This window comes from Chiloscyllium punctatum, chromosome 5, assembly GCF_047496795.1.
Source record: "Chiloscyllium punctatum isolate Juve2018m chromosome 5, sChiPun1.3, whole genome shotgun sequence".
In the NCBI taxonomy this organism is placed as follows: domain Eukaryota; kingdom Metazoa; phylum Chordata; class Chondrichthyes; order Orectolobiformes; family Hemiscylliidae; genus Chiloscyllium; species Chiloscyllium punctatum.
Genome location: NC_092743.1, coordinates 20,761,262 through 20,784,530, shown reverse-complemented (window position 1 = coordinate 20,784,530; position 23,269 = coordinate 20,761,262). Strand labels below are relative to the sequence as shown.

The 23,269-nt window shown below is 42.1% G+C and overlaps 1 protein-coding gene across 8 annotated transcripts in view; it reads left to right on the top strand.

Annotated features, from left to right (window-relative positions):
- Positions 1-23,269, top strand: part of arhgap28 (Rho GTPase activating protein 28) — a 165,018-nt gene that overhangs the window by 118,972 nt on the left and 22,777 nt on the right. For all 8 annotated transcript variants that reach the window (XM_072569888.1, XM_072569886.1, XM_072569887.1 and 5 more), the window contains 5 exons: positions 6,712-6,802; positions 12,685-12,848; positions 14,883-15,048; positions 16,472-16,563; positions 19,269-19,346. In XM_072569888.1, the coding sequence (XP_072425989.1) occupies positions 6,712-6,802; positions 12,685-12,848; positions 14,883-15,048; positions 16,472-16,563; positions 19,269-19,346 (591 nt within the window). The remainder of the gene's footprint in view (positions 1-6,711; positions 6,803-12,684; positions 12,849-14,882; positions 15,049-16,471; positions 16,564-19,268; positions 19,347-23,269) is intronic.

Genomic DNA, 23,269 nt, shown 5'->3' with positions numbered 1-23,269 from the left:
CCCATTGTCTTGGAGAAAGGGGTTAATGTGTCGCCATCTTGAATTGCTGCATGTAGAGGGCTGGAAGGGAGTTCCGAGATTTTGACCTAGCAAAGGAATGCTGATATGGTTCCAAGTCGGGATGGTGTGTGATTCGGAGGGACACTTACAGCTGGTGGTGTCCACATGGATCTGCAGGCCTCCTCCTTCTTAGTTGTGGGAGGTTGCAGCTTTGAAAGGTGTTGTCGGAAGAGCCTTGGTGAGGTGTTGCAGTACATCCTGTAGATAATGCACACTGCTGCTACTCAGCATCGGTGGTGGATGTTGTCCCAGTCAAGCTGCATTGTCCTAGATGCTCTGAAACTTCTTGAGTGTTGTTGGAGCTGCACCCATCCAGGCAAGTGGTTGGTATTCCATCACACTGCTGAGCTGTGCCTTATAAAAGGGTGGCAGACTTTGTGGAGGCAGGAGATGAGTTACTTAATGCAGAAAGTCAAGCCCCTGACATGCATTTGTAGACAGTGTTCATATGGCAAGTCCAGTCAGATTCTGGTTAATGAAGCGTTTAATCCTACCTATGGAAGCCTAGTGGGATGTGGGGGGTGGGGGGCGGTTTTATAAATGAAGACTGGAAATATAAGTTACATTCCAGTAACAATGCCAACTAGAATATTGTATGTGAGTCTCTGCAGCCAACTATTCAAGGAATATCAAACTTTATTGAGTTTGCAGAAAACATTTATGGGAGCGATTCCAGGAATTAGGAACACCAGATATATGGATACAATGGCAAAATTGTGCTTGTTCTCCTTAGGGAAGATAATGGTGAGAGGAACGTTGTCAGATCAGTTCATAGCCAGGAGGGGTCTCGGCTGAAGAAAAACTATTCCCATTGGTGGAAAATCTGAGAACGAGAGGTTGCCAGTTTTTAAGGTGGTTGGTTAAAGAATCGACGCTGGGAAATGTACACAATAAGTGGTTAGGATCTGTAGTACTCTGCCTGACAATATGGTGAAGGAAGTTTAAAGAGAGGACATCTAATTGAGGTATCTAAGATGCTAAAGGGTATTGACAAGGTAGACATCAAGGCAATGTTCCCTCTTGGACAATGTAGAATGAGAGGTCATAGTTTTAGAATAAGAGGTTACAGAATAAAAACAGAGCTGAGGAGAAATTACTGCTCTCAAAGGCTCGTGAATTCACTCCCCTAGAATACGGCAGACACTGGGATGTTGAGTAAATTTTAAGGAAGAGATAAGTAGATTTTTAATGGATATCATTTGAAGAGTTATGAGGAGCAGGTAGGAGAGTGGAGCTAAAGCTGAGATGAGATCAGCCATGGTCGTACTGAATGGCAGAGCAGGCTTGAGGGGCTGAATGGCCTACTCCTGCTCCTAGATCTTATCTACAATCATGGTTTTCAAAAGGGAAATTGGATGAGCACCTGAGCAGAGAAACCATTTACAGAGGTGTGTGGAAAGGAAGAGAGTCACCTGGGGTTAAATGTGTGCTATATCTCTGCTAGGCCAGCATTTATTGTTCATCTCTAGGTGCTCTGGTGGTGAGTTGCCCTCTTGAATTGATGCAGCTTTTGAGGTTAAGGTGTACCTGCAGTGCTATTTGGAAATAGCAGAGAGCATCTGGTCTCGAATGGAACTGGTAAAACATAATGACTGTATGGCTTCCTATAGCCCTGTAACCATTCTATGATTCTTAATAAAGATGCATCTGAATTTTGTTATTCTGACGCTGAATCAGAAAATAGGTCTTTTTCCTCTCTGATAGTAATGATTGTAACATATGTAGTTAATGGTTAATTTGATTACTTATTCGAGAAGCCAATGCTTCCCAAGATACCACAACTTAATCCTTTGTTTCTGGTGCTATAAAGATCAGCATGAGCAACATGGGAAACACCCACAGAAAGAGATTAACAATGTCTAATACAATAACTGCAGCTTTGTGAAGCAATGATCTGAAAGGATGACGAGTCAGTTGTCTTGCTTACTTTAATCTTTAAAACCATTTTGACTTAACAGTTTTAGAAAGGAAATATGGGATTTGAATGAAAAGCTGCAAAAGTAGGCAAGGGAGTTTTTTTTTAAACAAAGCCAATAAGTGGTAGAAATTGGAAACAAAAACAGGAAATGCTGGGAATACATGAAAGCTGCTGGATTGATGTTTCAGGTGAGAGCATGCATTGAAGTCACAAAAGTGACAACAGCCTTTCTTTTTCAGAAGCTGATTGATGTCTGTAATTCCAAATGTTTTCTTTTTATATCTTTTTGGTAAATATCATAGAATCCCTACAGTGTGGAAACAGGCCATTTGGCCCAACAAGTCCATATGGACCCTCTGAATAGTATCCAACCCAGACCCATTCCCCTGCTATATTAGTCTACATTTATCCCTGACTAATGCACTTAACCTACATGTCCCTGAACACTATAAGCAATTTAGCACGTCCAATTCCTCTAACCTGCACATTCTTGGATTGTGGGAGGAAACTGCTGCAGACACAGGGAGAACGTGCAAACTCCACACAGTCACCCAAGTCTGGAATCGAACCCAGGTTCCTGGCGCTGTGAGGCAGCAGTGCTAACCACTGAGCCACTGTGCTTGACCCTCTGTTTCATTGAAATAGGCCTTTTTTTAAATTTGCCACTCGTCCAAATCAGTTGAACAGTGTGAAACAGTGTGATGAGATCCCCTTGCAATGTCTGTGCTCCAGGATGGAGTGCAGGTTCATAGTACTTTGAAAGTAGAGTCGAGGTAGAGAGGATAGTGAAGAAAGCATTTGATATGTTTCTCTTTATTGGTCAGGGTATTGAGTACAGGAGTTGGGAGGTCATGTTGTGGCTGTACAGGACATTGGTTAGGCCGCTGTTGGAATATTGTGTGCAATCCTGGTCTCCTTCCTATAGGAAGGATGTTGTGAAACTTGAAACGATTCAGAAAAGATTTACAAGGATGTTGCCAGAGTTGGAGGATTTGAGCTATAGGGAGAGGCTGAACAGGCTGGAGCTTGTTTTTCCTGGAGCATCAGAGGCTGAGGAGTGACCTTATAGAGGTTTATAAAATCATGATGGGCATGGATACTATAATTGACAAAGTCTTTTCCCTGGGGTCAGGGAGTCGATAACTAAAGGGCATGGGTTTAGGGTGAGAAGAGAAATATATAAAAGGGACCTAAGGGACAACTTTTTCACAGAGGGTGGTACATGTATGGAATGAGCTGCCAGAGGAAGTGTGGAGGCTGGTAAAATTGCAACATTTAAAAGGCATCTGGATGGGTATATGAATAGGACAGATTCTCTTCCTCGTCCTCTCCCTCTCCATGGTAGATGCTAATAGGTGCCAAGGCAACCTCTTCAGTTGAAAGGTTGAGATCATATCAGTTGTGTTTCCCGTACACCTAAAGAGCTGTAATGAGTCACATGTGCTTATATTGTAACGATACCACACACTTTCCCTGATTCTGGGAAGCAAAATATTATGGTGCTACATAATGCATCAACTTGGAGCCCTGGGAAAGCAGAGGTAAAGTAATCAGCAGGAAGCTTGGCGAACAAGTGTGTTTGTCAGATGATTAGCTTCAGTATTATAAGCTGATCTGCGATCTCTTGGATTGTCAAGTAAGGCAATGAAGGAGCAAATAATACATGTATCAATCGAGACATATGTAGCACAATAATGTCCAGGGAAAATAAAACTGTTGGAAATTGTGGTACTACAGTATGTGGCTTTCCGTTAGGTGCTAAAATATTACAGGTCTTGAACTTTGCTACAAAATAGATACCTCAATAGCTAACTACACTGGGCTAACCGATAGTCATCGGTGTTGTTGTTTATGGTTGCTAGGATCTTTGCATCTATTTTCCTAGCTTGTGAGTAGGCTGACTGATTACAATCTGCACACAACCACATGCATTTTTAGATGTTCCACCTAATTTCTAGATTCCAGTTTCGAAGAGCTTCACTTCAAGTTTGAGATCCTGTCTCACACGAGAAAGGTAAGCGTTGTCTTGGAAAACATTTCTCTCAAGGGGCCATTGCACACTACAACCTTTCTCCCGAGTTCCCAGCACAAAATTGATTGAGATCGAAGAATGGTTCCATATTTCCATTAATATGCAAATCCATGTGCATGGAATTTGAGTTGACTAAAATAGAAAGAAACAATAGAGCTTCATAAGCTGGCTAGATAGATTGCAGGGATTAGTTTGCTGGTGGATTGTGTGGCATAGCATTGGAACTGCACTTCCAAGATGCCTGGCAGATACTCTGGACATGATGGGTCTTTCTTGGTGTGCGACTGTGAAGTTGAACCTGTAGTGAGCATCCACCTATATCCTGACCAGGAGCCAAGCACTGTAAGTAATATCTTAACAGAATACATATTGCTTCTTGCCCATAAACTGGTTTGCCTTTTCGATCTGCACGTAAATGTTTTTTTTCTCTTGGTAATTGGTAATTGGTAATTTAAGCTCATGGCTTAAAGCTTTAATTGGAGCTTTTTTGCTACATTTTGAAGGCAATATATTATTTGCTTTTTTCCTTTTCAGTTTCTGTTTTAATTGTTTGCTTTGTTAATAACTTTCTTTTCTGATTTGGTTTCTTTTTTTGTTTGTTCCGTAAGTCTACCTTTTCTTTCAACAGGTAGTATGATTAGGTTATCAGCAACCTTGCCTTGCTGTGCTACTGAGTAAGGTCATGGCTGCACTAAGCTTTGACCACTCCACCCAAACTACACTCTCTCGGCCTTGATTCTAATTGCAATTTCATAAACTGAGGCTCAACACGAAAGATTTTTTTTTTGATTTGACATAAAGGCCAAAAGAACTGCAGATGCTGTAAATTTGAGACAAAAATAGGAATTGCTGGAAAAACTCAGCCAGTCTGGCGGCACCTGTGGAGAGAAATCAGAGTTAGTGTTTTGGGTCAAGGGATCACAGAGGAATGGTCACTTGATCCAAAACGTTAACTGATTTCTGTCCACAGATGTGGCCAGACCTGCTGAGCTTTTCCAGCAATTTCTAATTTTGATTTGACATGGTGGTAAATGAGTGAACACAATTCATGAATCTCTTCGGTTTCTGATCCAACATTGACAGCTCCCAGTGCCACTCTCACCTCATTACACACTACAGTGTCCTTGCTTGGCTACTTGTAATGGATATGCTATAAACTTGATAAGGGCCTAGGACCAGATGAAGTACCTCCAAGGATATTGAAGGAAGCGAGAGTGGAAAGTATAGCGTCTGTGATCCTGGGGGCCTCTGGAGGAGGCCAAGATGGATCATCCACTCAGGACTTCTGGCCGAAGATTGTCGTAAAACTTCTAACCTTGCCTTTTGCATGCCTGTGCTGGGCTCCCCCATCATTGAGAATGGGGCCATTTGTGGCACCTCTTTTCCAGTGAATTCTTTAGGTTTCCACAACCGTTTAGGACTGGATGTAGCAGGAATGCAGAGCTTTAGATCTGATCTGTTGGTTGTGGGATTGCATAGCCTCATCTGCCACATGCTGCTTCCACTATTGAGCATATGAGTGGTCCTGTTTGATAGCTTCACGGTTTTTCTTGATATGGTTGGTGCTGCTCTTGGCAGGTCCTCCTGCACTTTTCAACGAACCAGGGTTAATTCCTTGGCTTGATGGTGATGGTGGAGTTGGGACCTTCCTGGTCCGTAAGGGGGTAGAATGAGTTGTTCACAATTCTGTTGATGCTGCACCTCATGCTATCTCAGTTCTGAGCTGTTCTGAACCTCTCATGTTGTGTATAATGACAGTGACACAATGGAGGGGATCTTCAATGGGACTTTCTTTCCAAGAACTGTGCAAAGGTAACTCCTACCAATAAAGTGGATATCACCGTATTATCTGTGACAGACTTGTGAGGATGAGATCAAGTATGTTTTTTTTTCCCCCACTTGTTGGTTGTCTCACACATCCCTGCCACAAACCCAGTCAAGCAGCACAATCCTTGAGGAGTGGGTCACCCCAGTGAGTAGTGGTACTGCTGAGGCACTTTTGATGATGGACATTGAAACTCTCCAACCAGAGTATATTCTGTGTTCTTGTCACCTTTAGTGCTTCATCCAAGTGCTGGTGAATATGAAAGAGTGCTGATTCAAATAGCAACCTGGGTACTGCGACTGGTGTGAATCCAGCCTCCAGAAGCAACTACTGCATTACAGATACTGTTATGTTGTTGTGCAATCAGTAAAAAAAGGAATAAATATTTGCATGAAATAGAATAATTGGCCCAAAACAAGTATGCTGTGTAAATGAGGAAGGAGCTATGTGCCAGTGGTACTTGGTATTGGACCTTGGGTTTCAGTATTATCGCCCTGCAGTTTACAGCGGACTGTGTGATTTGAATGCAGAGTTTGGAGCAGCTTGTTCTCTCTGACTGGCTGCACACTGTTGCTGGTTGGTTTTTTGCTTATTGCAGAGAAGGCTCCTCAAACACCTCCTCAATTTGAAAAAGCCAAGGGCCTAATACTTGTTACAGTTGTGTGTCCTGCATATTTGATGTTTTACCCAGCACTGTGAGGACCGCAGTCCTCCTCCAGCTTGTAATGGACCTGGGCCTTCCTGCTAACATATTGAAGACTTATCGGGTCAATTATTTGCCTGATAGATGGGCATGGTTCAGGCGGATATTCTGGCTAATTGACTCAAAGTTTGCTTTTTTTTTTGGTTTTTGATTAATCGTCTTTCTGTTCACAGGCCAGAATTGAGTTTATGACCCCAGAGCAATCACCTACACCTAATGGGGTACAGCAGTCTGAGGAAACAACTTTGTGGGATCAGTCGAAAGGTAAATGCTGCTCAGGTTGGAAGCTACAATAGGGTAAGACGGTGGGTGTTGGCAGGGGAGTGGGCTTGGGAGGGGAGGTTAAAAGCTACTAAAGACTGCCTCAGCAGCCCTGGTCTGAGGATTGTACAACTAAGCTCCCATTTATATGGGTGAGCAGAGGTTTGGGTTTAACTATTCAGTCCTTATAACTGAGTGGATGTGAATCTGTAGTTGAAGGTTTGGTCACGTGAATGAGAACATGCAAAACAACCATTGCCCTTGATGCTGACTGCAGTTTCTATAGTAAAGTAAAAATCATTGTTAGAGAAAAGAAAAAGACTCTAAAGCAACTAGGCCAATATGATTAACAAAGCATCAGATGAAAACCATCATTTATCCAACACACACATAAGTAAAGACTTTGATAAGCAAAGCTGAATTGTAAGTTATTTGGCATCAGTGCACTGTGAATGAAAGTCAAATTAACATCTTCGCAGTTTGAATAACAAATGAGGAAACAAATTTGCTATTGTCACTCTTTAGTCTGTTAACCTTATCCCCGGATGTAACTTCCTACTCTGTATTTCCCAGAATGTATGCACCTTGTATGCATGCACCATTTGTTAAACATTATTCAAAGTTTGGTTATTTAACATGTGATCTTTTCACAAATGAAATTATGGAATAGGTTTCCTGATATTATTTGAAAAGTGTTCCCAGCGACGTCAGAAAAGCACAGAGTATTGCTGTATTAGGTATTCAATCTTCTTTGGAAAATATAACCCCTTCAGTCCTTTAAAGAACACTGTTATATCAAGAATGTATTGTGGCCATGATCTCTAATGCATTTATTCTGTGATCGGACTCCCCACTGTGAACCTGCACAATCTTTCCTTCCGATTAACTCTCCTACACATCACCCAGCCCCACACTACCACTACTTTATAGTGCCAATGCAGGTTTTGTAAACCCTAAAAAATAAAACATCCTGTGGACTTTGAGTAGCCTTTGGAGGAATTGGGAACATTCTGACAAGTCAAAATGTCTCTGTGGCTGAAATGTTACCATTAAATGAAGTATTATAGTGTGGACACATTTTAACTGCAATGATTCATCATAAGGGTCTGTCCTAAAGGAGCAAGTTGACCTTTTAGTTGAGCAGTACTGTTTGTGCATTGAGAAGTATTCAAGTTTATTTCACATTGGAGAAGGAGATATATATAGGATTCAAGACTACAGGAAAGTATGCTGGGAAAATACATGGCATCAATAAATCACAGAAAAAGCATCGGGAGACCATTAACTTTGAAAAATATTGCTGTGACATTCAAAGTTTTGAAAAAAAACTCAGGACCTGAACGATTCCATTGACAATCTTCTTTAAAATGGAAATGGACACCGTCAGCAGCTTTAAAGGCCATTTTATTTCCAATTTCCTTTTTGTTTCGTTACCCCAGAGTGTAATAGCTGAAGCTATAATGAATGCTTAGTTATGGTTTAAAGGGAGAACATTTTAGATGGTAGGATTTATACGCCTCCCACTGAAAGAGTTGACAAGTAATGATTCATCTCTGATCATGGCAACTGCTAGTCATCTGATTCTTTAAGGCTTGATGAAGAAGGGATTTATGCACCTTGCCTGGTGCTGAGGGTCTGCCTAAGAGCTGATGGCCAGTCACATTGGCTGACAGCTGTATTGTCCCAGCAGCACTAGTGCCAGAATTAGGACTTCCTGTAGTTTCTACATTCTAAGCCCAAGAGTCAAGGTCCAGGTAATTACAGGAGGAAGAAGTGGGAAATCAGTGGGAAGAGGGAGTGTTCTTGATAGAGATGTCCTGGGGAGATCTTTGGAAAAGACTAACCTTTCTAGAAGAAGATGCTTCCCTTCTCATTTGAGGCCTGGGGTGATCACCTGCCAGGAATTCCCAATTCCCACTCTTCCCCACTCCCGAACCCCAGCTGTCAGGCTAGGAAGGAAGAAGCTTTATATTGATTGATTGATCATGGCCACTTGATGGCCTCAATTAGGATGAGGGCAAGTGGCCTGCCCCAGGCCTTGCATCGCCCTTTAAAATTACTGGGGTGCCCAATTTACAAACGTCCGACTTACTGAGGAACATGACCCCATACAGGGATATAATTATAAAGATCGGACATATGAACGTTCCCATTGCATACAAATGGCTGCTTTGTATTGTTTGGCATTGAGTTCCAACTTGCGTACAAGTCGACTTGCCAAACGATTGAAGAATAGAAGCTGTTCATAACCAGGGTACTGCCTGTTGCTGGGTGTTGGAGGGGACATAGAATTGGGGAAGGTGGTAGGACGGATACCCAGGGGGTTTGGGGACACTCATCTGTAAAACTGCTGGCAAGGTGTTGTAAACGTTTGCTCAAAACCTCTATCTCCAGGTGTGGGTCACAGTTTCATTATCAACTTTAGGAGGTTATTAAACCTGTCTTTAATGTGATGCATAGATAAATTTTTTTCAATGGATTGATGGTTTAGGTAGTTTACATTTTTGAATGACTTTTACGAATATTTTTCTGTGTGAAATGTGTTAGAATGTTAGATTGTTAGAAGCTTCTTATTTTTAATGCTCATTGCAAAGACATCTTGCTATTGTAAATTTGGGTAAGTGGCTATATTGGATACCTGAAAGTATTAGGGAACTATTAGGTGACATTTGAGGGGCATAAGGGGTATAAATAGATGTGGTAGAGGTGGCATGGGTTGGTATTAAGAACGTGTATATGATGGGCAGTGGATGGGAAATGGTATGGAATGGGCATACGATAATTGTGGTGAGTATGTGGTGGTATAAATAACACCTAGGTAGTGATGGGCCGTGGGGAGTGAGATGGAGCATTGACACTGACTGAGAAGGGGTATGAGGAGTGTGCTTGTAAGCCCAGGTTTCAGAAAAGCTCCTGAAAGTCCACAGGATGCAGGTGTCACCTGGACTGAGACACAAATCCAGGTCTGTCACATTTAAAGTCTAACAAAATAATGACTGCATTATTATGTAATCTATGTTATCTAGTGATATGTATTCATTAGCTGTGCTTAATGATGATGTGCCTTATGTTAAGAATTCCAGCTGATACACTCTTGACTTATAAATAATAAATGAGGAGTGAGAATCTATTGGGCTATTTGTAATCATCAAACTGATTCCCAGCATATGTTGCCACTTGCAAGGGAGCAAACTGGTAGGTCAGGATGAATTACGGAAAGAAAATAACATCGGCATCTCATTTGGAGAAATAAATGTAATACTGCATGCTTCAAACATTGCCTACTTATCGATGAAACAAACTGATGCACATTGAGCTAATGGGTTTTTGTTTTCAATTAGATAGTTATCTCAGTTGGCATCCGTTATTAATCTTTGCCATTTTTGCACATTTCAAAGTGTCGCAAAAATTGATTTTGGAATTGTGTTTTGACTTAAAGTTATGAAGTCATGTCTGGTCCACTCCTGATCCTAATTTGCATATCACATTCACTCAAACTGTACCAACAAAATGTAAGTGGTACAAGAGAAATGATAATGATCAAGATTAAACAAATATTGTAGCAGCCAGCTAAGAGTTATCATTCATTGGCAGCCTGTTTAGAATGTTATTCTTTGTGTAATCTGCCCTACTGTTGGAACCCTCCTGCAGTAGGATTATTTATGGCAATCATTATTAACCCAACATAAAGCTAAAGTTTCACAATTGTGTCCACCATTGACCTATCAGAATCAAACTTCAGTATTATAACACTGTTGGAGACTTTAAAAACATCAACTTGTTTAATCAGATTGATCTGTGAAATATTTAGATCTGTTCCTGGTTGTATTCTAGTGATGAGCAGTTCAGAAGAACTAGCACAGGTAGAAAGGACCAAATGGCCTTTTCCTGCACTGTATGATTCTATAAACTAATCCAGCCATTGATTCAAGGAGCTGGGAATGGTTTTCCGACATGATTTGAAGGTAATGACCCATCCTTCCTTTTTCTATGGGTTTATTTTTGATCCTTCCACCAGTTCACCGCCTGGGAGGAAAGGATCACCTGTCAGTTACTCACGCTGCCTGCTCTATTGGGTTGGGTGATGAGCTTTACTGATTTCCTGTTCAGACAGCAAAGGATAAAAGTACCCTGATGTGGGCAGCTTGATTTCAGTACAACTGGTCACTATCTCATCCACAAACAGAGAATGAAAACACTCACCATAGCATTGAGTCTGGACTTCAGGCTAGTTTCCAATCTCATCAGGTGACTGTTAGGGCTAAAATAAAAATTGTTTCGAAATGAATCATCAAACGTTTCTTTTCCTACTATTCTACTTATAAAATCCAGCCTATTCCCGTTTATCTGAATGCATTATTAAGCCTTGATGCACAAGTGGAGAACCTTCTCAAGTACCGGACGGAAAGCAGTCTAACATTTAAAATGGAACCTTTTGTTCTAGGATGAACTTGTACAGAATCAGATAAAAAGAATCATCTGGCCACTTGTGATAGAACAAATGCTGCTTTCTGAAGATCAGTTGAGTAGCTCTGAGAGTGATATTATTTCTGGCTTGTTTTCAGAGTGTCTCAAAATCTTGTTCTCCCTGTTGATAAGATCCATCCTGTTTGATCAGCTGAAAAATCTAACCTAGGCTAGAATGGCAAGTTTGACCATTGTACTATTTGAATAATGGAGCCATTATTCTTCTTCATGAATTATGAAAAATACCAGTCAGGCCAGTACATCACTTGTCTTTTTAAGGATATTAATAAGTGACCAAATCAGGACTTCCTGACATCTGCTGAACCAAAGATATTAAAATCTGACCTCGGGAAACTGTTTTAAATTTAACCTGCATACAGCTAATATAAAATTGGGGGGATTTCCAAATCATTAAACATTAAATCACTTCAACAGTTTTTCCTCAAGGTACAATTACAACATTTGAAAGGCATCTGGATGGTTATATGAATTCGAAGGGTTGAGAGGGGTATGGGCCAAATGCTGGCAAATGGGGCTAGATAAAGTTAAGATATCTGGTCAGTATGGACAAGTTGGACCAAAGAGTCTGTTTTCAAGCTGTACATCTCTATGATGCTGTGACTCTGTGTAATTAATGTATTATACTAGGCTGTTGTAGTATTCTGGCTATGAAGCTCAGCTAATGATCTAGAGATAGATGCTCATATCCAGTTACAACAATTTAGTTCACTTATTAAAAATGTTCTATCAATATAAGCCAATATCTTTAAAGATGATGGTAAGACAACTGGACCATCATCAGGTTCATGAGGACTCCCTTGAGGAAGGAAGACTGTTGTCCTCCTTTAGTCTGGCCTTTATGTGACTCCAGACCCACAACAATATGGATGACTCTTAATTGTCCTCTACCATGGCAGAGGTAACCCATTCAGTCCATCTAGTCTGCACTGCTATTCAATGAGATCATGGCTGATCTGATAATCCTCAACTCCACTTTCCTGTCTTTTCTTCAAATCTGCCTGTCTCAGGTTTGAATATACTTAATGCTCCAGCCTCAATAGCCCTCTGTGATAAAGAATTCCACAGATTCACAATGTCCTGAGAGAAGTAATTCCTCTTCATCTCTGTCCATAACTGGCATCGTGCCTATGCAGAACCCACACAGCCTAGCAGAGGAGAGGTACCATGTCACCTGTACTTCTGTAAGGGTGACAGGAACATACTGCTGCAGAGGTTCTCCACCCAACTTAAAGTGGAAAGAATTCTTGCAACTGTAGTAGTACATAATGTCTGTGAATCAACTCTGTTCCATACTTTGTAATTCGGAACAGACTACCAATCTAAACAGGTAAATATTTCACACAGTTTGTGACTAAGTTTTATGCATTGTTAATACCAACACGTTATTGTTTCCTCAGAGAATAATAAGAGTGGTGAGAAAATAGAAACCCAGCAAAACAGCCCAGAAATAACGGAGGATCTGAACTGGGACATCCCGTACTCTGAGTCTCTAACAGCAGCTCAGAAAGAACAGCAATGTAGAAACAACTTTCCAAAGCGGCCCAGCAGTGCGATATTACCAGTAAGTGAGAAGGGTGACAGAGTGCTTGAAGTGTTTAATGCAGCAAATTTATCACTAGCTATGTGGTTTCTCAGGATTTAAACATGGTGTGGGTGTGCTGGGGTTAGTTGAGTGCAAAGCAAACCTCAACCTCAAATATTCCATTCAAATACTCAAATCAGATTTTGAACAAAAATGGACAACTCTGGAGGTACTTTCCTCCTGCACTTTGTTAAGGCAATAATAGTTGTTGAAACATTTCTCAAGCTCTACATATTTTAACGGAACACCATATTATTTGCAGGAAGCGATTTTGATATTTTCTGCCTTTTCTATTGAAAGTCTTTCATTTGTGTAATTTTTTTCGAGACCACTTGGACATCTCAACTACTTTGCAGCTACTAAAGTGGAGTTGCTATTGCTGCTGTATTAAATTGCTCAGTGTTTGAGTGAGCGAGTCTGATAACTGATCAATGCTCACTGTGCTTGATTGGTCAAGCCTGATTGCAGACAGAGAAAAATGAAAAGAAGACCATAAGACATAGGAGTGGAAGTAAGGCCATTCGGCCCATTGAGTCCACTTCACCATTCGATCATGGGCATTTCAATGCCACTTACCCGCACTGTCCTTGTATAACTTAATTCCTTGTGAGATTAAGAATTTATCAATCAAAATTGTCACATAAGAAGCTATTTGAAGCTGAGAAATGAAACTTCGCATAAAATCTTGTTAATAAAGCCTCTGCTCGCTTACAGCTAATTTCACTGCCCAGATACGATAGATCCAAGATATAACATATGGATCTGTTTATTAGCAATACCATCACTGGAAGTGTCAGAGTCTGCATGAGTGAAAAATGAGAGTGTTGTACCTTACTATGCAAAGATCAGCCATACCTGTTCCAATTAGGACACACACAACCAGGATAAAAACAATTTCTTATACTTAAAGAATGGCCTAGACCTGAATATGTTAATGATTTTTCCTCTTTATGAAGTGATTTTGATCCTGTCTTGTTTTAAATTGATAACAAGAAGCTGCATTTCTATGGGCTGCCCACATCTGATGGGTCGGCCCATTCGTTTTTAAAAGTTCTTTCACTTGGTGTGGCTGTCACCCAGCATTAATTGCCCGTCCCTAATTACTGCTTGAACTGAGTGGCTTGTGAGGCCATTTCAGAGGGAGGTTTAGAGTCAACCACGTTGCTCTGGTTCTGGAGTCCATGTAGGCCAGACCAGGTAAAGATGCCAAATTTTGTTCTGTACAAGACATCAGTGAACCAGATAGGTTTTTATAACATTTGGCTAACTTTTAATTCCAGATTTTGATTGATTCAAATTTCACCATATACCTTGGTGGTATTTGAACCCATGTTCTTGGAGCATTACCCCAACGGTCTGGATTTGGATTACTAGTTCATTACTAATACACTGCCTCCCCATTTTAGTGCACTGTGCCATTGGTGCACCTGTTGATGGTTCATTGGCCCTTGCCTCCTGCTGTGATTTCACCAGGAAGATTTCATTAGAATCATGAAGACTTCAATGAGCATCAATTCTATTGATGCTGTGATATAGTGGACAGCAGGACAGACTTGAGCCCAATGAGAGGACCTGGTGTGTTGAAACCTGAATGTCTGTTTCTGCTGGTCAGTAGTACCTGGAGTGCTGGCAGTGGCCGCCATGTTGTCTGGCAGGCCACCTCGGAGCTGGATGGAAATCTTTTCTCGTGCTAATTAAAAGGGCTATCGCTCGACAGATTAAAATCTGGCAAGCTGGCTGAGAGGCAGGCTCACTTCCAGAATTTACACTTGAGTGTGGCGGAGCCCATTGCTAGCCTGAGGTACAGCCCATGGTGTCTAGGGATGGCAGTCCAAGAACATTTGGCACACCATTCCATGCACACATGTGCCTGTAGCAGTGCTCTACATTTCATGCCATGTGCTAACTCATCACTTAAATCCCAGTGTAAAACAGGTGAATTTATCAAAAAAGAAGTTGTGTTTTCCCACATGGGAAGTTAGCTAATGATTTTGACTCTGATTGCAATTTTAGAAATTTACCATTCGGGAGGATAGGCTGGGGCTAACACGCATTGGAGATCTATCCTCTCAGGATATGAAAAAAATCCATAACCTCTCTCTGATAGAGATCACCACTTTCTACGATGCACTTGGGATAGAATTGAAGAGGAACAGGACTCTGAAGGTGAAAGCAAAGGGTGAGTTTTCCTCGATACTATCCATAACTTTTCATTATGCTGCAAGAAGGCACAAAGTACATTCAGGATTATAAGTCTCGAGGCTTGTGTTGCTTTTAACCATTTGTGCTTATTTAGCATTCCTTTTGATCTGGTTGGTTGAGTGCCATTTGCTAATGGAGCAGATAAATAGTAGTATGAGTCCTCTCTAAAGGCCTTGGGAAAGGGATACACTAAATAACTGGGGACTATAAGAAATGGCAAAAGACCAACAGCTTCTATATCACTACTGTCTTGTTTTACATCCAGTTATGTTTTCTTTTCTAATATCTTTTGCCTTTGCAACTCTATTTGAGTGGTTGAAATGACAAGAGCAGGAATATTGCCTATTGAGCCTGCTCTGCCACTCAATGTGATTATGGCTGATCGTTGAGCTCAATCCCATTTCCGTGCCCAATCTCCACACTCCTTGAATGGTCAAAACTTTACAGGAGTCTCAAGTAGAGGTATAAAAGTATACAACCCAGAAACAGGCCTTTCGGCCCAACTCCATGTGACCAGGTTTCCTAAACTAAACTAGTCTCATTTGCCTGTGTTTGGCCCATATCCCTCTATACCATTTCTATCCATGCACCTACCCAAATGTTTTTTAAATGTTGTAATTGTACTCATCTCTACTACTTCCTCTGGCAGCTTGTTCCATACATGCACCACCCTCTGTGTGAAAGAGTTGTCCCTCAGATCCCTCTCACCTTTACTCAACAACTCACTGTGCATAACTTCTTGAGGAAATGATATCTTCTGAGATCTGCTTTAAATTTATTTTTATTGGTTTTACTTACTTCGTGACCAGTGGCACAAAGGATAAATTAACATCTCTATCCAGTGCCAATTCTCAAATGAACGAGACAGCCACGAGTGAGAGGTGGTAGAGCATTGACGATTGAGAAGGGGAACCCCTGATAGAGATGGATCAGATTATGAGGGACAGAGGTAGGGTGGATAGGAAGGCACTGTTTTCCATTAAGAGAGAAGTCGATCACCACTGGGGAATAGCTTTAAGATAAGAGATAAAACAGTAAGAGGAGAGTTGAGGAGAATTCATTTTCACTCGAAGCATGGTGAGAGTCAGGAACACAGAATACTTAAGCAGTATTTAGATATCCACTTGCATTGCCATATCCTCCGGGGCTAGAAAAACTGGAAAATAGGATTAGTGTAACCAGCTCTTTGTTGGGCTGAATGGAAACCCCCTGAACTAGAGACTGTCTGTCTGGGATTGTTTATACAGAGCGGTTGAAGGCTGTCCCAAAGACCTTTCACTCGAGGCCGTTGTATTTTCATGGGACTGCATGACATTACCCTCGAAACCTATGTTACTGCTGCTGCTGATTTTGGAAAAGTGAGGCGATATGTGTTTTAATAAGTTCTTTGTTCGTTACAGAAACGGGTCCCTTTGGTGTTCCCCTCACAACATTGCTTGAAAACGATCAAAAGAAGGTTCCAGGGACAAAAATTCCTCTCATCTTTCAAAAAGTAAGTACAATATGTTGAGCAGGAATGCTCGATTTTTAATGGTGGATTAACGTGGGCTGGGATAATTCCCAGTGTTGTGGAGGGTGATAGTGAGAGGATCCAGCTATGCATAGAGCACACACGCAAGACTCAAGTGCAGAGAGTTTCAATAAATCACACAAACCATTGAAAATTACAAATGTTGACATCTGCATTGAAGAATAATATGCATTCTGTAAAACTGTAAGAGAGGATTAAATGTGATGACTTGCCTTTTAGGGTGCACGTTACAGTTAACGGTATTCTCTGTGCTTGAAATGAAACAGCCTCTGTAGAATGCAGTGGTTTAATCCCCTCCCGAGTGATCTTCTTGGCTGTGATCCAGCTGCCATTTCCCCTCCCCAGCTGGACCGGTGCTGTATGCAGGACTATCTTTAACTTTAAGACTTATGAGGCAGTCATTAAGTACCCAATCTGTGTTATCTTAATCTCTCACTGATTCAGATTGAACGATCAGAAAATTGTTTGCTATTGTATCCTTCTGACTTTACCTCCTGCCAAACATGGTCTCTTTTTATATTATTGATAGATGTTGTCCTTTTCAAAGAGCTACTTTTGGCTGAATTGAAATCGGAGTATTAGTTCTTCACATTGAATCACCGTATAATGTAGTGTGGAATTCAGGCATGGTCAAGGAGGGGGTGCCCTGTCACAAGATATTAATGGATATGCGCAGACTTTCACGTTGTCGATTCTTATTTTATTGAAGTGAAAGACCCACATTTTGGTTTAAGCATGTGATCTTGGACACATTTTATGCTTCTTCCTGGCTGTAAACGGAGTTGATTTGTTTTTGAGTCATTTCTGTTTGATTTCATAGCTCCATTTGTTCCATAACATTTGAAAGTGAACTCTCAACAAAACTGTGCATCAAAAAAACTTCATTATCCTTTAATTTGCTCTCTGTAATGTGCCCCAGTTAATATTCTGGTTAAAACTATTTTAGTTTGGAGTTTTTTTTTAAATTTAACCTATTTTTCAAATCAACTTGTTCAGAGATGTTACTAAACACTTCTGGAGCAAGCGGGACTTGAACCCGAGCCTCCATTCCAGAGGTAGGGATAATACCACGGCGACACTTAGTTTAGAGTTATCTGATGGTCACTATGTCCATTTCCTGCCTTTAGTGACATCACCAGGCATTGCAAATTGATCCAGGCATTGCATTGAAAGTAAGGAATGCATGTACCCAATGGATTACCTAATGAGCACAGAAGGGACAATAATGATTAGATTCCCTACAGTGTGGAAACAGGCCCTTCGGCCCAACCAGTCTATACCGATATTTCAAAGAATAACTCACCCAGACCCATTTCCCTCTGATTAATGCACCTAAAACTGTGGGCATTTTAGCAAGGCCAATTTACCTGATCTGCACATCTTTGGACTGTGGGAGGAAACCCACGCAGACACTGGGAGAATGTGCAAACTCCACATAGACAGTCACCCGAGGTTGGAATCAAACCTGGGACCCAGGTGCTGTGAGGCAGCAGTGCCACCGTGCCATTGAGCCACTGTGCCAAGCCCAAATATCACCTAAGATTTGCAGCATCCTCGAAAATGGAATGCTGACCTTGTCTCCCATGAGGGTCTGAATCTGCGAGTCAGGATGAGTACAGGCGCCTCAGTTGTCCAGGCCTCAGTCCAATCGTTGGAGCACAGCAGTCAGTTTAGGCATCAGTCTTTAGGTAGTGCGTTGTGAAGGGAACTGTGCAAACCATAAACTGCAAAACTGCTGATAGCTTTTGGAAAGAGAGTGCCTTGTAAATGTGCAGGCAGCTGGCAGTTCAGCTGTTAGAGTGAGTGTTGGGGTGCAAGCAGCAAATCCAAGCTTTTAAGCAATTAAGTCACAAAGCATTATCCCTGGCTTGGACCCAGCAGAGAAGCACTTAGTGGGCTGCAAGCACGTCATTGTCCTTAGTGTTTTGTGTGGGTCCCTTTGTTAAATGTAAAGCTATCAGGTGGGGGAGTAGGGGATTGGCAAAAGCGGAGTTAACTGATGTGGATATTCTGTGAGGACTTGACTTGTTCAGGATCATTAACACAAGAAAGCACAAGGCCTATTGCATGAGTCACTCGGGTCGAGTTTTATTTTACAGAAGCAGTGACCTTTCTTAGTCTATGTGTTAAACAGATGAAGATTTTTATTTCCTCCATCCCAGTGAGAATTCTTATCTGGAGGATGTAAGAGAGATGTTTACTAAAGCAAGGTATTTATAAAGTTCCAAGTAGGCCTAGAGAGAGAGAGAGAGAGAGAGAGAGAGAGAGGGAGTAAAACCATGATGAGATTTAAAAACTTGTGCATTTTTTAAAATCTGTAATAAGTTACCAATGTCTATAAGTGAGTAGTAGTCAACCTGACATAGTGCAAGTTAGCATAAAGGCAACAGAGATCTGGGTGAGCTTAAATTTTGAAGGTAGGAGGTCAGCTAGGAGAGCATTAAAATAGTCAGTAGGTAACTAAAGCGTTAGAGGTTTAGCAGTAGATGAGCCGAGGCAGGACTATGTTATGGTGGAGGGAGGAAGTGGACCTGGTGATAGAGATAACCACACAGACTTGAGATTGAGTCTGGGGGCTGATGAGGTGATTTAATGGCTTGTGACTTCGGCTTAACTAGGTTGCCATCATGAAAGTTGATTAAATATGTAATAATTCCTTGTCCTAGCTTTTGTCAAGAATGGAACAAACTGGTTTGGATGCTGAAGGAATTCTCCGGGTTCCAGGGTCTGCCTCACGAGTGAAGGTAGGATTCACTTCTCATTCATCACCTTGTGGGTAATCTCCCCTTCTGAAGGGAAAGCTTGTTGTTTGGATAAGAGTTGATTCCAGTGGATTCCAATTGCTGAAAGATAATGGGGAAAAGGCAAGAAAGTGGAGATAAACATTTTCAGGTCAGCTACACACTTGCCAATTCCATACATGCCATCTTATCTACCACTTTCTATACTTATTTGCCCTCCTAATGTCCCCCCTCTTGTAGACCCTCATGGTCCTATAGCCATTCACTCACTATATACCATATAGACGTGATGAACTCAATAGCAACAGTTCTGTATTTAAAAGAAGTCATTCAGTGATAGGTTTTCACTAGTATTTAAAAAAAAGTTCTTACTGCAGACCAATAAGAGTGTCAATAGTACAGATAATTAAAAATTTCTAAAGCTCAAACTGCAACGCACTTGGAGCCGTTGTACCTGGTGTAAACAAACCTTGCTGGAATTGCAGCCACAGCTGTCGATCAAGTAGGGGCTTGTGTTTCAAGAGACTTATGGTGGCCAGAGAATTCAGCCAAGCCCCATTACCTATTCCTGCTTTGATCCCCCTGCCACCTCTGCTCCCCATCCTCCCACTCCCTCTCTGCTCCCCACCCTCCCGCTCCCCCTCTGCTCCCCATCCTCCTGATCTCTACCCTCCTGCTCCCCCTCTGCTCCCCACCCTCCTACTCCTTCTCTGCTCCCCATCCTCCCCTCCCCCTCCCCTCCCTCTCCCCATCCTCCTGCTTCCTCTCTGATCCCCACCCCACCCTCCCCCTCCCCTCTCCCTCTCTGATCCCCACCCCACCCTCCCCCTCACCCTCCCCCTCCCCCTCCCTCTCTGATCTCCTCCCTGCCCCTCCCCCTCTGCTCCGTACCCTCCCGCTCCCTCTCTGCTCCCCACCCTGTCCCTCCCACCCTGATTCCCATCCTCTCCCTCCCTCTCTGCTCCCCACCCCTGCCCCTCCCCTCCCCCTCCCCCCCCCACCCTGCTCCCCATCGTCCCCTTCCCTCTCCCTCTCTGATCCCCATCCTGCCCCTCCCTCTTGGATCCCGACCCCCACTGCCCCTCCCTCTCTGATCCCTACCCTCCCCCTCCCCCTCCCTCTCTGATCTCCACCCTGCCCCTCCCCCTCTGCTCCCCACCCTCCTGCTCGCTCTCTGCTCCCCACCCTGCCCCTCCCGACCTGATTTCCATCCTCCCCCTCCCTCTCTGCTCCCCACACCTGCCCCTCCTCTCCCACTCTGCTTGCCACTCTGACCCTTCCTCTGATCACCTCAGACCCCTGCTTTCAGCTTTGAGAATAACTAACAAAGATCCTTCAATGTGGGACAGGGATTTGAATCCGACAAAAGTCTGGAATAAGAAGCTAGTCTGGTGGTGATAGTGCAACCCCTTCAATTGCTGAAGAAATCTGTCTGGTTCACTAATGTCCTATAGGCAAGTAAGTCTGCCATCCTTATCTAGTCTATACATGACTCCAGACCCACAACCATGTGATTGATTCTTAACTGCCCTTTGAGCAATTAGGGATGGGAAATGAATGCTGGACCAGCCAGCGGCACCAACATCCAATGAATGAATTAAGAAAGTCAAAAGAAAACCAATATTGATGCAAATGTCGTGACATTAATTGAAGTATACTTGAATGTACACTGTTTACTTGATCCCTACAATAACATGATTAACTATTTAGTTACTAACTCTGTTTTATTGTATGCCAATGCTATAGCACCCCAAAACCCTACATATCCTTAGAGAAATTGTTACTCGCTTTAAACCCCATTGTTTGGTCAATGATGTGGGGTAGTATCAAGATTAGTCTTCTAGAGGTGTCTCCTCCTTCAACTGAAGTGTGCCTTTTTCTTTTCTGTTGCTTTGTAAAAAAAATGAAGCTGTTTAGAGAAGTGGAAGACACTGATGAGTGACTAATCCTCCAAGTATTTCCTTTAGCTGTCTGTTTATGACTCCCCTGCTGCCTTATAAGTGCATTGGAAGATTACAAATTGTGTGTGCACTGTTTAGGAGACTAGTTCCGTCGAAAAACAGATGAATTAATAGGATCTGGAAAACTCCTACTCCACGCTAGCCCACCAACATTCCACATTCATACATTCCCTGTGGTTTGACATCTCTCTTGTGATAGAGGGGATCCTAACCTTGCCTCAAGTATCAGAGGGAAACAAATCCCTTTTATCAAGGACTGGACATTGTCGTGTGGTGAGTCACATTTAAAATCTCACGCAGAGACTGCCACTGGTTGGCAGACTGAAAGGATGAAGGCTGTGTATCCTTGTGACTTGGGAGTGAGTATGGCACAATCTGACTAAGGGCTCAAAAGGAATATTCCAATCTGTTAAGTAGGGTCTTAACCTTTAGAAAAATGTTTTTGGCTGCACACCAGAAATAAGGAATCTTGTTCTTGGAAAATTAGGCAATTTTCTACCATTTTCCAAGGATTAGTGAGGTTCCTTAGCACCAGAGTGCAGTTGGAAAAGTTTAAGATTCACATAACCCATTTGTCAAAAGTACATTTTTGGAGCACAATTGAGGAGTGCAATATTAACCCTGTTGCCCTAGTTACATACAGCCCTAGTTTTTAAGACAGCAGTCCGGCAGCCTGTGTACACTGTTTAAAATGGTTTAATTGTCCTTGAACTGAGTGGCTTGCTTGACTATTTCAGAGGATCGTTCAGGGTCAAGCGCATTGCTATGAGGCTGCAGTCACACGGAGGTAACGATGGCAGAGTTAATTTCCTAAAAGAGGTTAGCGAACCAGATGAGTGTTTATGACAATCATGGTCACCTCACTGAGACTACCATTTCATTCCGCATTTATTAATCAAATACAACCTTTACCAGCTGCTATGGTGGGACTTGAACCCATGTTGCTGGAGCATTAGCCTGGGTCTCTGGGTGACTAGCCCAGTGACGTTACCACAATGTACCAAAAAAACCTGTCTTAATGGAAAGCAAAATAATTTTCCTCACTATTTGCTTTGCCCACTTTGTTTTTGTTTTTAATTCATTCGTGGGATGAGGGTGGTTAGTTCAGCATACATTGCCAATCTCAGAGGGTGGTCAAGAGCCAACCATATTATGTGGGTCCAGAGTCACATGGAGTCCAGACCAGGTAAGGATGGTGGTTTCCTTTGCTAAATGACTTAGTGAACCCGTCTCCCATTGGAGGGATTCAACCTGGGTCTCCTGGGTGCCGAGGTCTCCGGATTAACAGTCTAGCGATAATACTACTAGGCCATCACCTCTCTGACGTAAAGCTGTTTCCAATCAAACAAATCCTCATTATCACCACATGGACTTCCTCTCTCAAACTGGATTTTAAAAATTCTGGTTCCACAAATAGTGAAAAAGTTTATGATTAAACTCCCACATACACATAGACCGAAGCCCACATGCCACTAGTTCAAAATGCAAACTGTAAAATAAATCATACATTTACTTAAATCATACACCTTGCATGAAATGCAAAGGTGAAATGCAAGTGAGTGAATGCTCAATGCACGCTCAGTCATAAAGCAGATCAGCCCTGCTATAGGAAGAATATTATTAAATTGTAGAGGGTTCTGAACAGATTGACCAGCATATTGCTGGACTGGAGGATTTGAGTTATAAGGAAAGGCTGGGATGTTTTTTACTGGAGCCTAGGAGCTCGAGGAGTGACGTTGAAGAGGTTTATAAAATAAAGAGAGGCATAGATAAGATCAATAATGAAAATATTTTCCCTGAGGTGGGGGGAGTTCAAAATCTGAGGGCATATTTTTAGAGAAGACAAATTTAAAACAGACCTGAGGGTTCATATGTGAAATGAACTGCCAGAGGAAGTGGTAGATGCAGGTACAGTTACACCATTTTAAAAAAAAATGTACAGGTACATGAATAGGAAGGGTTTAG